Source organism: Pongo abelii, chromosome 2, assembly GCF_028885655.2.
Source record: "Pongo abelii isolate AG06213 chromosome 2, NHGRI_mPonAbe1-v2.0_pri, whole genome shotgun sequence".
NCBI classification, from domain to species: domain Eukaryota; kingdom Metazoa; phylum Chordata; class Mammalia; order Primates; family Hominidae; genus Pongo; species Pongo abelii.
Window position 1 is genome coordinate 97,765,138 of NC_085928.1, and position 15,698 is coordinate 97,780,835.

General features: G+C 38.8%; 1 protein-coding gene across 20 annotated transcripts in view; it reads right to left on the reverse strand.

The window, feature by feature from the left end:
• CCDC66 (coiled-coil domain containing 66) overlaps positions 1-15,283 on the reverse strand; it is a 69,108-nt gene extending 53,825 nt beyond the window's left edge. For 6 of the 20 annotated variants that reach the window (XM_054550266.2, XM_054550265.2, XM_054550261.2 and 3 more), the window contains exons 1-7: positions 15,153-15,283; positions 13,476-13,540; positions 12,818-12,843; positions 8,095-8,536; positions 5,484-5,628; positions 5,170-5,273; positions 915-1,036 (exon numbers count right to left, since the gene is read on the reverse strand). In XM_054550266.2, coding sequence (XP_054406241.1) covers positions 915-1,036; positions 5,170-5,273; positions 5,484-5,628; positions 8,095-8,536; positions 12,818-12,843; positions 13,476-13,540; positions 15,153-15,163 — 915 coding nt within the window. In that variant the 5' untranslated portion in view covers positions 15,164-15,283. 20 annotated transcript variants of the gene reach the window in all.
• Positions 15,284-15,698: the final 415 nt, after the last annotated feature.

The window sequence follows — 15,698 nt, forward strand, 5'->3', positions numbered from 1 at the left end:
TATATTTGATAACTAAACACTTACACATAGTGGCAGAGTTTTGTATGCATTTCAAAAATTGCACAGCTCCTTTATAAGACTCTAAAGGGAGCCTCTACACTCACCTAACAACATAACGAGACAACTCACAGAATGTAAATAGAGACCAGTTGAGGTCATAATTAAATTAAAAATAACACTGTTTTAAAATACCATATGAGCCAGGCCCAGTGGCTCACACCTACAATCCCAGCTACTCAAGAGGCCAAGGTGGGAGGATCGCTTGAGGTCAGAAGTTCGACACCAGCGTGGGCAACACAGTGAGACCCTGTCTCTAAAAAAATTTTTTTTTAATTAGCTGGGCATGGTGGAGTACACCTGTAGTACCAGCCATTTGGGAGGCAGAGGCAGGAGGATCCCTTCAGTCCAGAAGTTCAATGCTGCAGGGAATTATGTTTTCACCACTACACTCCTGCCTAAGCAACAGAGCAAGACCCTGTTTCTTTTTTTAAAAAAAACACACATACAAAAAACCCAACAATATGACAAGTTTTTTTAAATAGGCTGGGCGCGGTGGCTCATGCCTGTAATCCCAGCACTTTGGGAGGTCGAGGCTGGCAGATCACGTGAGGCCAGGAGTTCGAGACCATCCTGAGTAATGTGGTGAAATACCATCTCTACTAAGAATACAAAAAATTAGCTGGCCATGGTATTGAGTACCTGTAGTCCTAGCTACTCGGGAGGCTGAGGCAGGAGAATGGCTTGAGCCTGGGAGGGGTAGGTTGCAGTGAGCTGAGATTGTGCCACTGCATTCCAGCCTGGGCGACAAGGCTTTAATAAGCTTTAAAAATAAATTCTATAATATGAACACTGCTTAGTATTTTAAAAATTGCAATTAAGATGTCTTACCCTAGATTGCAATTAAGATGTCTTACCCTAGATTGGTCAAGAATTTGATGTTTTTCCCATATTATTTTATCACTTTCAGATTTTTTCCAAGGATCATTCCATTTTTCAGAAACTTCTTTTTCTTTCTTCTTTAAAGCAACCTGTTCATCTGTAAATAATGTCCTTTTTAAAAAAATGTACAAAAACTGTAAAAACAGAACCATGTAAACAAATAATGACCTTCTTAATGCAGATACCAACACAGATCTAATCAAAACTCTTTTTTAGGAAGGAGATTAACTCACAAAGTGGAGAATAATTTTTTAGGGACACAGAATAAGAAAAAAATTAATCAGAACCAAAGTTAAGTATGGTACAATTTTATTATCACAATTACCAATAAGGAGCAGTTTTATTGGAATAACTTATTTTATACTTTGTCAATTATCATGAGGTTCTAGTTTCCTGTAATGTTCATTCAACTATTATTAAGAGAATTAAAAGCTAGAATTCTGAAGTAGAGAACTATGGGTTAAAATTCAAGTTGAACAACTTCCCAGCTGTGTGACTGTTAGCAAACTGCTGGTTAGTTTTTTTGTTTTTTTTTTAATATAGAGTCTAGTTCTGTCAGCAGGCTGGAGTGCAATGGTGTGATCTCAGCTCACCACAATCTCCGCCTCCCAGGTTCAAGCAATTCCCCTGCCTCAGCCTCCTGAGTAGCTGGGACTACAGGCGGCACCACCACACCCGGCTAATTTTTGTATTTTAGTGGAGATGGGGTTTCACCATGTTGGCTAGGATGGTCTCTATTTCCTGACCTTGTGATCCACCCGCCTCGGCCTCCCAACATGGTAGGATTACAGGCATGAGCCCACCGCACCTGGCCAACTGCTGGTAAGCTTTCTAAGCCTTGGTTTCTTCTATAAAGTGGGGATAATAATAGTGCCTATCTCAATATAGGGCTTGGTACAAAGTAAATATTCAATAAATGTTAGCTATTATTTCTTAATTGCTGACAAGTTAAAAACATAAAACCCTGTGTCTGAGAGATATAGTCAAACTAACCCCCCAATCAACAGTAGTTCTTTAAATACAAAATTCAATGTTGTATAAATTTAAATTCCAAGAATGTTACTGGAAGCATGACTTAAATAGAGGCGCTTTACTGAGACAAGTTAAAAAAAACAGTAAACTGATTTTTAAAATAATTAAAGCATAAGGCCAGGTGTGGTGGCTCACGACTGTAGTCCCAGCACTTTGGGAGGCCAAGGCAGGCGGATCACCTGAGGTTAGGAGTTTGAGACCAGCCTGGCCAACATGGTGAAACCTCGTCTCTACTAAAGATACAAAAAGTAAGTTGAGCGTGGTGGCAGGTGCCTGTAATACCAGCTACTCAGGAGGTTGAGGCAGGACAATCACTTGAACCCAGCAAGCAGAGGTTGCAGTGAGCTGAGATGGTGCCATTGCACTCCAGCTTGGGCAACAAGAATGAAACTCCGTCTCAAAACAACAACAACAACAAAAATGATTAAAGCACAAAATATTCCAGTCATTTCCAAGTAGTTCCATCTTATTTCAGACATTTGGTATTGCATTTTGATGTGGAATGTGCTGAAAGAAAATATTTAAAGATGAAATTGTGATATAAACACATATCAAGACCGCCAAACCTTCTGATACTGCTAACATAAGTTTAATCTCTTCACTCTTCTTTTACCTTGATAATACAGTTTGGATATTTGTCCCCTTCAAATCTCATGTTGAAACGTGATTCCCCAATGTTGGAGGTGGGGCCTAAGGGGAGGTGTTTGGGTCACAGGAGATGAATCCCTCATGAATGGCTTGGTGCCATTCCCTTGGGATGATGCTTGAGCTCCCCCTCTGTCAGTTCACACGAGAGCTGGTTGTGTAAAAGAGCCTGGCATCTCTCTTGCCATGGAAAATGCCTGCTCCCTCTTTGCCTTCCACCATGAGTAAAAGCTTCCTGAGGCCTCACCAGAAGCCGAGCAGATGCTGGTACCATGCTTGTACAGCCTACAAAACTGTGGGCCAAATAAACCTCTTTTCTTTATCAATTATTCAGTCTCAGGTATTCGTTTATAGCAACACAAAACAGACTAACACACTTGACTTCCAGCATCAATTCACTCCTTATTTCTGCTGCTTCTCTCTTTTTTTTTGTAGAGATGGGGTGTCACTCTGTTGCTCCAGCAGGCTGATGCTGAACCCCTGGCCTCAAGCAATCCTCCCATCTTGGCCTTCCAAAGTGCTGGGATTACATGTGAGCCACTCACCTGGTTTTGCTTATCTCTTTTTCTAAATCATCTATCCCAGCCAAGTTAGTGATGGCGTCACAAGACTTTCTAGTTTTTCAACTAGGGTGAAGCCCATCTCATGCCTTTAGCATAGCTATTCCTAAGAAATACAACTGTTATGTCACACGTTTTGCAAATTGTGATATGCAGACCCCAAGTTTAGTCGAAGAAGTAATGGCTATTTCTTAGTCACTAAAGAAATTTCAAGTCTCTAACAGAAATTATAGATTTTTCTGTCATAAGGTCCAAAGCTGAAAGAAAGCAATAAGCTTATTTCTGTCTAGAATACATACTGTCTGATACAACAATGATTATTCCTCATTGGAATGTTTTGGTTATTTAAAAAAGTGAAATCAATTAGTTTTTAGTAAAACCATCCTTAAACGCATAGGATGTCTGCTATGAAAAATTATAAAAACGGATTTCCAGGAAATGCAAAAAGTTTACAAATCTTTGACCTTACAACGGCTGCAGAATGTATTGATGACATTAATGTTTTTGGTGCACACTTCAGAGTAACAAAAACACACGACCTAAGGCATTATGAAACCACAAAGTTTCTTAAGCATTTGTAGAGAACTACTCTAGATGTCAAATATTATCAAATATGACTTTTGATAATATCATACTAAAAGATATACAGTAGACCCTCCAAATCCATGGGTTCCACATGAGCATCTGTGCATTTTGGTACCCTTAAGTGGGAAGACTATCTTTGAACCAATCTCTTATGGATACTGAGGGATAACTATACTTTAAAGGGAACTACAATGTTTTACCCCAAAATATATTAATTTGACACATTTCAAGATGGCTGTTCAGAGGGCCTACAAACAGAAGTAGCCTTGCAAAGCTGTCTTTTGTGGGGAAGATTTGCATCTGTAGAGAAAATCTGCATCGACACAGCCAGGCTTTCTCTGAGGATTCTCCCCTGTCCCGATATAGGATAAATTAACCGAGACTGACACCTTTAAAGGTCGGAAAGAAACATTTATCATCTGTTCTCTGAAGGCTACTACCTTTGAGGTCTCATGTACATAATAAAACCACTTTTGGCCGGGCGCGGTGGCTCACGCCTGTAATCCCAGCACTTTGGGAGGCTGAGGCAGGTGGATCATGAGGTCAGGAGATCCAGACCATCCTGGCTAAGACAGTGAAACCCCGTCTCTACTAAAAATACAAAAAAATTAGCCGGGCGTGGTAGCGGGTGCCTGTAGTCCCAGCTACTCGAGAGGCTGAGGCAGGAGAATGGTATGAACCCGGGAGGTGGAGCTTGCAGTGAGCCGAGATCACACCACTGTACTCCAGCCTGGGCGACAGAGCGAGACTCCATCTCAAAAAACAAAACAAAACAAAACAACACTTTTACTGGCCAGGTTGCCTCTCCTCCCCCTCCCATAATCTGCTTTGCCATGCTCCATCCCCTATTCTTTCTGTAACCTCAACATGGTGGACAAGTGTCAGCCATCTGGCCATTTATTTTAGTTTTTTATTTTGTAAAACTTCCATGCATGTTAATAAATTTGTATGCCTTTTATTAATTTGCCTTTTGTCAGCTGATTTTTAAACAAACCTTCAGAGGGCAAAGGGGAAGTTTTCCCTTGGCCCCTAAACTTCATCCTCAATACATATTCTTTTTTATTTATTTATTTGAGATGGAGTCTTGCTCTATAGCCCAGGTGGAGTGCAGTGGCACGATCTCGGCTCGCTGCAACCTCTGCCTCCCAGGTTCAAGCGATTCTCCTGCCTCAGCCTCCCGAGTAGCTGGGATTACAGGCATGCACCACCACGCCCAGCTAATTTTTATATTTTTAGTAGAGATGGGATTTCACCATGTTGGCCAGGATGGTCTCGATCTCTTGCCCTCCTGATCCACCCACCTCGGCTTCCCAAAGTGCTGGTATTACAGGTGTGAGCCACCATGCCTGGCTTCAATACATATTCTTTAAGCCAATAAAACTATAATAAAGGTATAAAAGTTACCTACCTAGCTCTTTCCTCCACTGGGCTTTTTTTGCTTCCAACAAACTTCTATCACGTTCCCTTTCCCCCAAAGTACTGAATATATCAGCTGGTTTCCATTCATTCTCTCTAAGGTAAAACACAAAAGATAACAGAAACTGTATCATACATTTCTACCAACTGACTCCATAAATATTAAGTAATAAGCTTTTAAATAGCTCTAAGTATTCAGAGTAACTATTTCACATGCAAGTAAAGGAAAAGCAAAACCATATTCCAAAGACGACCACACAATAACAACAGATAGGAGTTACATACATGGCAATTTTTTGCTCACACTGTTTAGATGTCTCCTGATGTTCATTTAAGACAGATTTATTTTCAGCTGGGACAGATGAAACCATTTCAGTTTTTTTAAATAATCCCATAATGTTCTCATCCTTTGGCTGATTAGAAATACTGTTTAAATGTAGACTATATTGACCTACGAGGTAAAATACATGTTTTAAAATTAACACTAAATTATATCTATTATAATACTTGGCATAGTGCTATACAGTTCTTACATGTCTTATACGTTACTTAAATTAACTCTCAAAACAATCCTTGAGGTGGCCATTAAGTTTCCCTTCCTGTCAAAAAGAAAAAAAGGAAGCAGGGTGTGGTGGCTCACACCTGTAGTCCCAGAACTTTGGAAGGCTGACGTGGGCAGATTGCTTAAGCTCAGGAGTTCGAGATCAGTCTGGGCAACATGACAAAACCCCGTCTCTACAAAAATTACAAAAATTAGGTAGGTGTGGTGGCATGTGCCTGTAGTCCTAGCTATTTGGGAGGCTGAGGTGGGAGGATGGGTTGAGCCCAAGAGGTGGAGGTTTCAGTGAGCTGAGATAGTGCCACTGCACCCCAGTCTGGGCAGCAGAGCCAGATGCCGTCTCAAAAAAAAAAAAAAAAAAAAAAAACAAAGGAAACTGAAGCCCAGAGGTTAAACGGCTTGCTCATGACCATAGCCATACAATTTCTTATATCAAATAAGGAAGAAAACAGGCAAGCAACAACAGAAAACAAATCTCCATTTCCTCTTGCCAGCATTCTTTTAAAAATAAAAACTGGCCGGGCACGGTGGCTCACGCCTGTAATCCCAGCACTTTGGGAGGCCAAGGTGGGCGGATCATGAGGTCAGGAGATCGAGACCATCCTGGCGAACATGGTGAAACCCCGTCTCTACTAAAAATACAAAACATTAGCCGGGCGTGGTGGTGGGCGCCTGTAGTCCCAGGTACTTGGGAGGCTGAGGCAGGAGAATGGCGTGAACCTGGGAGGCAGAGCTTGCAGTGAGCCGAGATCGCACCACTACACTCCAGCCTGGGCGACAGAGTGAGACTCCAGCCTGGGCGACAGAGCAAGACTCCAGCCTGGGCAACAGAGCGAGACTCCATCTAAAAGAAAATAATAATAAATAAATAATAAAAATAAAAATTATATGGCCGGGTGCGGTGGCTCATGCCTGTAATCCCAGCACTTTGGGAGGCTGAGGCAGGCGGATCATGAGGTCAGGAGATCGAGATCACCCTGGCTAACACGGTGAAACGTCTCTACTAAAAATACAAAAAAAAAAAAAAAAAAAAAAAGTTAGCCGGGTGTGGTGGTGTGCGCCTGTAGTCCCAACTATTTGGGAGGCTGAGGCAGGAGAATGGTGTGAACCCGGGAGGCAGAGCTTGCAGTGAGCCAAGATTGTGCCACTGCACTCCAGCCTGGGTGACAAAGCGAGACTCCATCTCAAAAAAAAAAATAAATAAATAAAATAAAAATTATAACACAAATCACAACCTAAAGGGGAATAAATACAAATATCTTGATAAATACTCATTACCTTGACGTTATTTTTCCTATTTAGCTGTGAAATCAGTGGAACACCTTTTCATGAATTGTCTCTATGCCCAGCTATAATATCAAAATCAGATGTTTAAGAGGGCTCACAGGCTGGCTCAAAAAATGTTCTGATTTCTTTTGAATGTGCTAGTTCTCCCAATGAAGAGAAAGAAATCATGAAAGTCTACATGATTAGGCAAATTCCGCTTTTAACTTTGTTGATATGATTTCTTGTTATGCCTAATAAGCAGGTTGTTGCTCGAATTTTAGCCTTAAAGACAAAATCCAGCTCCCTCATTTTTACCAAGAATAATCTATAACAAGAGAGTAAATAATTCCATCTTGAGTATCACAGGAATATTCAGGAGTTAATGGGTCCCCAAACCATTTGTGGGGCCTCTCCATGTGAACTGTTAATTTTTTATTTATTTCACTATTGCCTAATAAAATTTTAGATATTTCTATTGTCTTCATATTCGCAATTCCTTATCCCAAAGTGGAAATTAGAAGGCTTTTAAAAACACAATACAATGCCAGGACTTGTGAAAGACAAAGCATGTAACACTCTACTGTTCCTTCCAAATCTGTGTTAATCTTGTTTTTTAAAAAAAGTACTGCCATTTCTTAGCATGGAATGAGGAACAGGAAGAGTAAATGCAGTGGCCAGGAAAGCAATGTTTTTCAGTAACTCAAGTCAAATAGTCACAGTAAGGCTTCCTTAATTTTCACTGGAAATACGGTAATCTGTTTTTAAACAATGTTTCATATAACTATTTTAAATATGAGTAAAGCCTCCTATATTCTAAAATAAGTATAATAATAGTTTTTTGTACTAACATTTTTTCTAAAATCCATAGAAACTAGGTTTCTTAATATTCTGAGCACTAACCTTAAAATATGGCACAACTATAAAAATAATTTTGCATATTAGAGAAAGCCCTCTAAAAGAACAATTATTTTAATAGATTGACAGGTTAAATTAGAGTTTAAGAGTCACAGTTACATAAAACCCAATGAATCTGATATTCTAAAACACATACTGAAAAAATCAAAATTCACGAAAACTTTAGAAAAATCTTACTTTTTGCCTCCTTTCCATTCTCAGTCAGGGAAAGAGATCTATTTCCTTGGTTTACAGTCATCAAAATCTGTTGTAGTTGCTCTTGTGTTAGACACACCAAACTGCTCTTCATGTTTTCAGCTGTGATGTGTTTTTTGTGAGGCTTCTGTTTACCTACTAGAGATGTATTTACGGTGTTTCTAGTCTTCTGCATATTAGGGGTTGCAGGTGAAATCTCTTTCTGGATATGAAGACAGTCTTTATCTATACATTGTTTACATAAATCCTTAGTGGATGAAAAAGTCATTCTATTTTTTTCACCTTTTGCCTGTGATGTTTCTGAACCAACTGTCTTCTTTTGCAAAAGTTTTTCACTCCCAATACAAGTATCTTGTGTTGATTTTAGAATGTGCCCAGTTTTTGTTCTTAAAGGACATTTTGCAATCTTGGCTTTATTTCCCATCTGTTAAAACACCAGAAGCTTATTCTTTATAACTGTCCAAGAAAAATCACCAATTATCTTTATTTATATGATCTGTGATAAACCAGTCCTCTAAACTTGTTTCCATTTTGCTATTTAGGTAATATAACCATAAAAAACTAACTCTTAATACTTGCAAATCTTCATCAACAACTAGAAATTATCTTACTTCAGGAACTTTTATTATAGTTGTTATAGGACATCTCCACTATACTCCAGCTTTGAATCTAATGTCTACATTACCTCTTTTTTTCAATAAAAAAAAATTTTTTTAACTACTTTTTTTTGACACAGCATTTCACTCTGTTGCCCAGGCTGGAGTGCAACAGCACAATCTCAGCTCACTGGTCACAACAGCACAATCTCAGCTCAACCTCCACCTCCCGGGTTGAAGCAATTCTCCTGCCTCAGCCACCTGAGTAGCTGGGATTACAGATGCCCACCACCATGCCTGGCTAGTTTTTGTATTTTTAGTAGAGACAGGTTTCACCATGTTACCCGGGCCACCAAGCCCAGCCATTTTTTATTATTATAAAGACAATGTTCAATGGATTTGTTTAATATCCTCAGCTCACTTCACAATTTATATGGGGCCAGGATCCCAAGACCAGAACAAATCAGAGAAAAGTAACATTTTTAAATATAAAATGTTGGCCAGGGTGCGATGGCTCATGCCTGTAATCCCAGCACTTTGGGAGGCCGAGGCGGGTGGATTGCCTGAGGTCAGGAGTTCAAGGCCAGCCTGGCCAACATGGTAAAACACCATCTCTACTAAAAAAAAAAAAATACAAAAAATTAGCTGGGCGTGGTGGTGGGCTCCTGTAATCCCAGCTACTCGAGGGGCTGAGGCAAGAGAATTGCTTGAACCCAGAAGGCAGAGGTTGCAGTGAACCGAGATCGTGCCACTGCACTCCAGCCTGGGCAACAACAACGAAACTTCGTCTCTAAAACAAACAAAATATATATATATATATAAAAATATATATAAATATATAAATATATATATATAAATATATAAATATATATAAATATATAAATATATATATAAATATATATAAATATATAAATATATATATAAATATATATAAATATATAAATATATATATAAATATATATAAATATATAAATATATATATAAATATATATATAAATATATAAATATATATATAAATATATATATAAATATATATAAAAATATATATAAATATATATATATATAAAATGTGCTACCTAGCACTAATATTACAAATACCTTTTAGTATGTCACTGATTCTCACATGCAGATGTACTCATAAAAATTTTTTTATTGTTTTATAGTTCAACTAATCTTTGAGACTATTTTAAGTGTAAGAGTTTTAGAATCCATTATTTTAATAAATTACTTATGATACTGTATTATCTGTATTTTCCCATTTCTCTTCCTATAAACCTAAGAAATTAGGCAAGTAACCAAGTTTACTTCATTACCACAGATTGAAGAAAAATAAAAATGTAGGAGAGGCTGCGCACAGTGGCTCACACCTATAATCCTAGCACTCTGGGAGGCTGAGGCGGGAGGATCGCTTGAGCCCAGGAGTTTGAGACAAGCCTGGGCAACACAGGAAGATTCCTGTCTATACAAAAATTTTAAAAAATTAACTGAGCCTGGTGGTGTGGGCATGCGCCTGTAGTCCTAGCTACTTGGGAGGCTGAGGCAGGAGGATCCCTTGAGCCCAGGAGGTCGAGGCTGCAGTGAGCCATAATTGTCCCACTGCACTCCAGCCTGGACAAAGAGAGAGAGCCTGTCTCAAAAAAGAAAAAAAAAAGAAAAGAAAAGAAAAATGCACAGATTTTGATAGAATTAGGAAAGCACTTTGACCACATGTGTTAAACTTGATGATAATGAGATAGAGTTCAGCTGTGTTTAAAGAACACACAATGGAGATTACAATAATTCAACCAGTGGGAAATGGGGGGAAAAAAAGAGACACATAGGTGTTGTAGTAACTCAGGAGTTTACCCCATTAGAAGGAACAAAGAAAAGCACTATGCAGAGATAATTCATGAATAACTTGCAGAAAAGAGAATTCAACATCTAGTGGCAGAACTGTGAAATTTGGGAAACTAAAAAACAAAACAAAAAAGGAAGACAATACTACTGATTTTGGTGTTTATAGTCTGTGAAGAGCAAAAAAGAAATGAGGAGGATCTCTGTAACCTCTATCAATATGGGAAGAGAAACTTCTTGAAAACAATCAATACAGAAGGGAAACTTAGGTTGCATCAGTATTTTGAAGTCCCAAATGCAATGAGGATAAACCCAAACAATTTGCTTTAAGGCAGTAAACAATTTAGGCTCAACATCAGTTGAGAACATAGTAGTTACTCTTAAAAAAAAAAAAAAAAAAAAAAATCCTAAAACACCTCTAGACAGCTGATAGAATTTTGTAATTAAAAGTCTAGTAATCAAAAGTCCAAGACTAGTAACTTTATTATAGGCCTACCAAAAATCCAAGACTAGTAATTCTGTTTATTATAGGCCTATAAAGGATCTTCAGATATTCTGAGTTGGTTAAAATGACAATAAAATGTCTTCACAAATGTGGCTTCTACAACAAATCAGCCTGGAGAAGACAAAAATAAACCATTACCAATAGCTTTTCATCTAGGAACTTGATAAAGGCCACTGTATTTGTGAATGTGTTTCAAATAACAGCAGTTAGTTGCAATTTTTAATAGGGAAAGGGGTAGGAATAACATACAATCTGTAGTCTGTGATTAGGGGAGCATACATGGTATATAACTATATGATAGAGAAAGAGAAACAATTTTTATATGTAGCTTGTGGAATTGTTCTGATCATCTTCACCTATTTATTGAGTGGTATTTTGGGTACTCCAGCAACTTCTTCACCTTAATTAAACCTGCAAGGAAAGCCATCAAGGGCTTAAAGTTGAAGGGTAAAGTGGTACATCACCCAAACTGGGTTCTATCCACAGACAAGCAAAGACTTTAAGACATTGCAAAGATAGAAGAAAAGGGGGCTGTAGTAAGTTATGGAAGAGGAGAAAAGAAATTCCTACTGATATTAATGTAAAAAAGAACTAGGTAGCAAGAAAAGTAGAAGTATCAAAAAAGTTGGCTTTTTTTGCTTTTGTTTTTTGAGAAGGAATTTCGCTCTGTCCCCCAGGCTGGAGTGCAGTGGCGCGATCTCGGCTCACTACAACCTCCATCTCCAAGGTTCAAGTGATTCTTCTGCCTCAGCCTCCTAAGTAGCCGGGACTAGCGCCACCACACCTAATTTTTGTATTTTTAGTAAAGATGGGGTTTCACCATGTTGGCCAGGCTGGCCTTGAACTCCTGACCTCAGGTGATCCACCCACCTTGGCCTCCCAAAGTGCTGGGATTACAGGCATGAGCCACCATGCCCAACCTCAAAAAAATTTTTTAAATGGTAATTCCAGCCTATGCAACATAGTGAGATCCCATCTCTACTAAAAATAAAAAAAATTAGCTGGGCATGGTGGCTCATGCATATGGTCCCAGCTACTCAGGAGGCTGGAGGAGCATCTGCAGCCATGATTATGCCACTACACTCCAACCTGGGTGACAGAGTGAGACTCTGTCTCAAAAATTAAAATAAACAAAGTGATAATGTATTTTGTAGAAAAAAGCACAATAGATTCCTGATAAGGGAAAATAATTTAAAAGGAAAATTACCCTTAAGCTCAAGTGCAACCTTTTAAAGGAAAAAGCTAAATGCATGCTACAATTTGTGAATTAAATTTCCCCTTTGGTGTGGGCAAATGGAATTTGAGTATGAAAAGAAAAAACATTTCTGTTTAAAGTCTGAACATCTATTTTTAAAGATCTCGAGCTGCATTGTCCAGTACAGTCCATTATCCATTAAATTCCATTAAAAATTAAAGGAAATTAGAAATTCAGTTGCTTAGTCATACTAGTTACATTTTAAGTGCTCAATAACTATACATGACTAGTGGCCTCCATATTCGATAATACTGATTTTATTAATGAACACTTCCATTAACATAGATGCTTTACTGAATAAGCACTTATCTAGAGAAAGAGGTTCTATTGGGCTAAACCTAAAATGATTCAATTTCTGTGAAAGGACCAATCTGAAAGCAAGAAAATAATAACTCCTCACTATAATTCCAAACCCCTTAGAACACTTGACATTTCCCAGGAATTATTTTCTAACCACTGTAAATAAAACTGCATTTTACATTTGAAAACAGGTCAGGTCAAAGTCATATGGCTTACCTTCACAGAAATTTTTGATTTATGTTCTACAAAAGAAAAAAGAAATTACTAAACTATCCACCAAAAACATACTAAGGTGGTAATGCAAGAAAACTGTAATTAATATTGTTATAAGGTTTTAAGCTAGCAACATTATCCCCGAAAGCATAAACTTTAGATCTTGACTGAGTATTTTTTTCTAATCCAGTTCAAGGATTTACTTCTATTTTTATCTTTCCAAGGTAAAACTATAAACAGAAAAAAAATGCGAAGGAGAAGGCACCAAAGTACACTGAGTTTAAAAACGAATACTAAAAGTGACTTTAGCATTTTACTGTGGTCTTACTATAAACTTTTCTCAAATGATACATTATTTACATACAAAGAACATAATTACATAAATTTTACTTGTATTATTCATCAGGCAATAAGGATATCTGCTATGTGCAAATATAATGAACACGCAATATACTGGAACATTAAATGTTATAAGTCTGAAGCAGTGTTGTAATCTGATTTTATTTGGCTAGAAGCAAATCTGCAGAAGTTTCAGGAAACAGCTTTTTCCAAAATATCATTTAAATATCACTCTATCACAAGCAAAAAGTCTGTTGAACTAATATAAATTTTATGTATGAATTTAAAAGTTAACATTTCAGATTTCTGTAACACAACATACCATATGGAGACAATATTAGCTTGGTTTTTCCATCCAGTAATTCAGTTTCAAGCTTTAAACCATCTCTGCAATAAAAAAAGAAAGTTGTCTCTCATTTTCAACAAACCGCAACATTTTAAAAAACCAGAAATGTTCATCTGAACCTTGACAATAAATCCATTATTTTGAATTTATGCAGGAATCTTGTACATATCGAACCAATGTTTTAATTTAAAAAGTTTTGCAATCCAAGATAAAACTCGCAACTACAGGGGGAAAATTCTTCAAACTCTTCAATAATACAAGCATTGTTATCATTAACCTGAAATCTCATTTTGTTATTGGTAAACTATAAATTAAGTTATCATACCACCATTTTTTAATAATGCTGTTACCAAAACTCCTCACATAAGTTAAAGGAGCAAGATATATTTAACCGCCATTCATTAGTTTCATAATGAACTCATGACTAAAACATTCTACGGAGTGCTGGAGCATCGAAAATGACTACTAACAATGCCATCAAGGTTAGTAACTGCTTGAGCAAAGAGTACCACTTTCAATATTTCAAATAATACATAGTGATATTTAGTACGATGCTTTATACGTGCATGTCAGAAGCAAAGGCATAAAGTAACAGTAGGCACTGCCTACTGTTTGTCTTGAACAAGTTTTGTTCAAGACAAAACTTGAACGTCTGTTAAGGTCCTAAAACTCCACTGAGAACAAAAATGGCAGCCCATACATACAGTCCATAACTCAGAGAGAGAAAATTAAATCCAGCAAGCCAGTCAAGGGAGAGAGAGGCTGGGAAAGGTCTGATTAGGAATGCGAAATTTGCGGTGTTGCTCAGGTAGGGGAAATCAAATTACCTCAACTTAACTATTAAAGGTAAAACACTGGAAAGAATAGGTTTTACGGCTTTCCTTATTGCAGGGTTATGAACAGTTCATGTTTATGTTGGTGAAACGTCACCAAGAAAGAAAAGACCTTCAATGGTAAAGTATCTTCAATGACGCACTGCACTGTAATCTCCTTAAGGGACACACTATCTTATTTATTTCCATATCCCCAGATTCTAAAACATAATAACATTTGCTGAACGATGGGTAGTTAGGTCTGAGTTTGGTGGCTTCTCATCTTCTTCAAATAACAAACTTGCGAGTGATGAAGACCATGCACCAGTCCTTTTTATTTATTCACCCCTACTTAAGGAGCGCCTACTAGATGTTAGGCACTGGTACCACATCGATTTCTTGAGAAGCCAGGTTCCCAGCCTCGTGGGCCTAAAACTAATCTGGGCGTTCCAACATTCTGCAAGACTCCAAAAACAAGGTGGCGAAGAACCCGGGGCGTGGGCCAGGAGTCCTCCCCAGGAGCCGCCACGCTTCCTCTAACTGTCTCGTCATTTCTCTCCTTTCCTCCTCACCTCTCTTCCCTCCCCATCCTGAGGTAAATAAGGGACCGAAAGGGGATCACGGGCAGTTTTAATGCGAGTCATTAAGTGAAAACGTAAGGTCTGTGGAGTCGCTAAGGGCCGACCCATCTGCCTCGATCTTCTACCCGAGAACTGGGCTCTGCCCCTCTCGGCGGCGAAGGTTGGGAACGTTCTCCAGTAGACTCCAAGGGACAACCCAGACACACATGCCTCCTTTCCGCTGACGACCACCTTCCTTCCCCCAGCTTACCCCAGCTTACCCCAAGTTCATGGCCTGACCTCGCACTCTCTCCACGGAACGCTCAACCCCCTTGTGTACGTCGGTTGCCGCCGCCGCTCAGCAAGCGCTACGCCAATTGGATATAGGGGTGCCGGCGAGCTGAGCAAGTGGACCAATCAGGGTGGGGCATGCTGGTGGATGCGCTGAGCTGGGCCGGGGCTCCTGCGGCGATGGTTGCGTTTGCCGTTTGTGCCCCGTTTGTGCCCCGTTTGTGCCGTTTGTTCCCCCACGCACAGCGGAATTTGGCCTGACCCGGCTTATGAGTCTAAGGCTTCGGTGGCGGAGACCTGCGCTTCTCGCAATTGTAGCCTTCCAAAGCGCGTGCGCGCACACACGCATATATATATATATATATATATATATATATATATACACACACACACCCTTTTTACACACACACACACAAACGCACACACACACACCCTTTTTGGGGTCACCATTTGCAAGTAAGTTACAGACATTGTAACACTTAACCCTTTAACATTGCAGCATGTATCTCCTAAGAATAGATGTTCTCCTATATAAC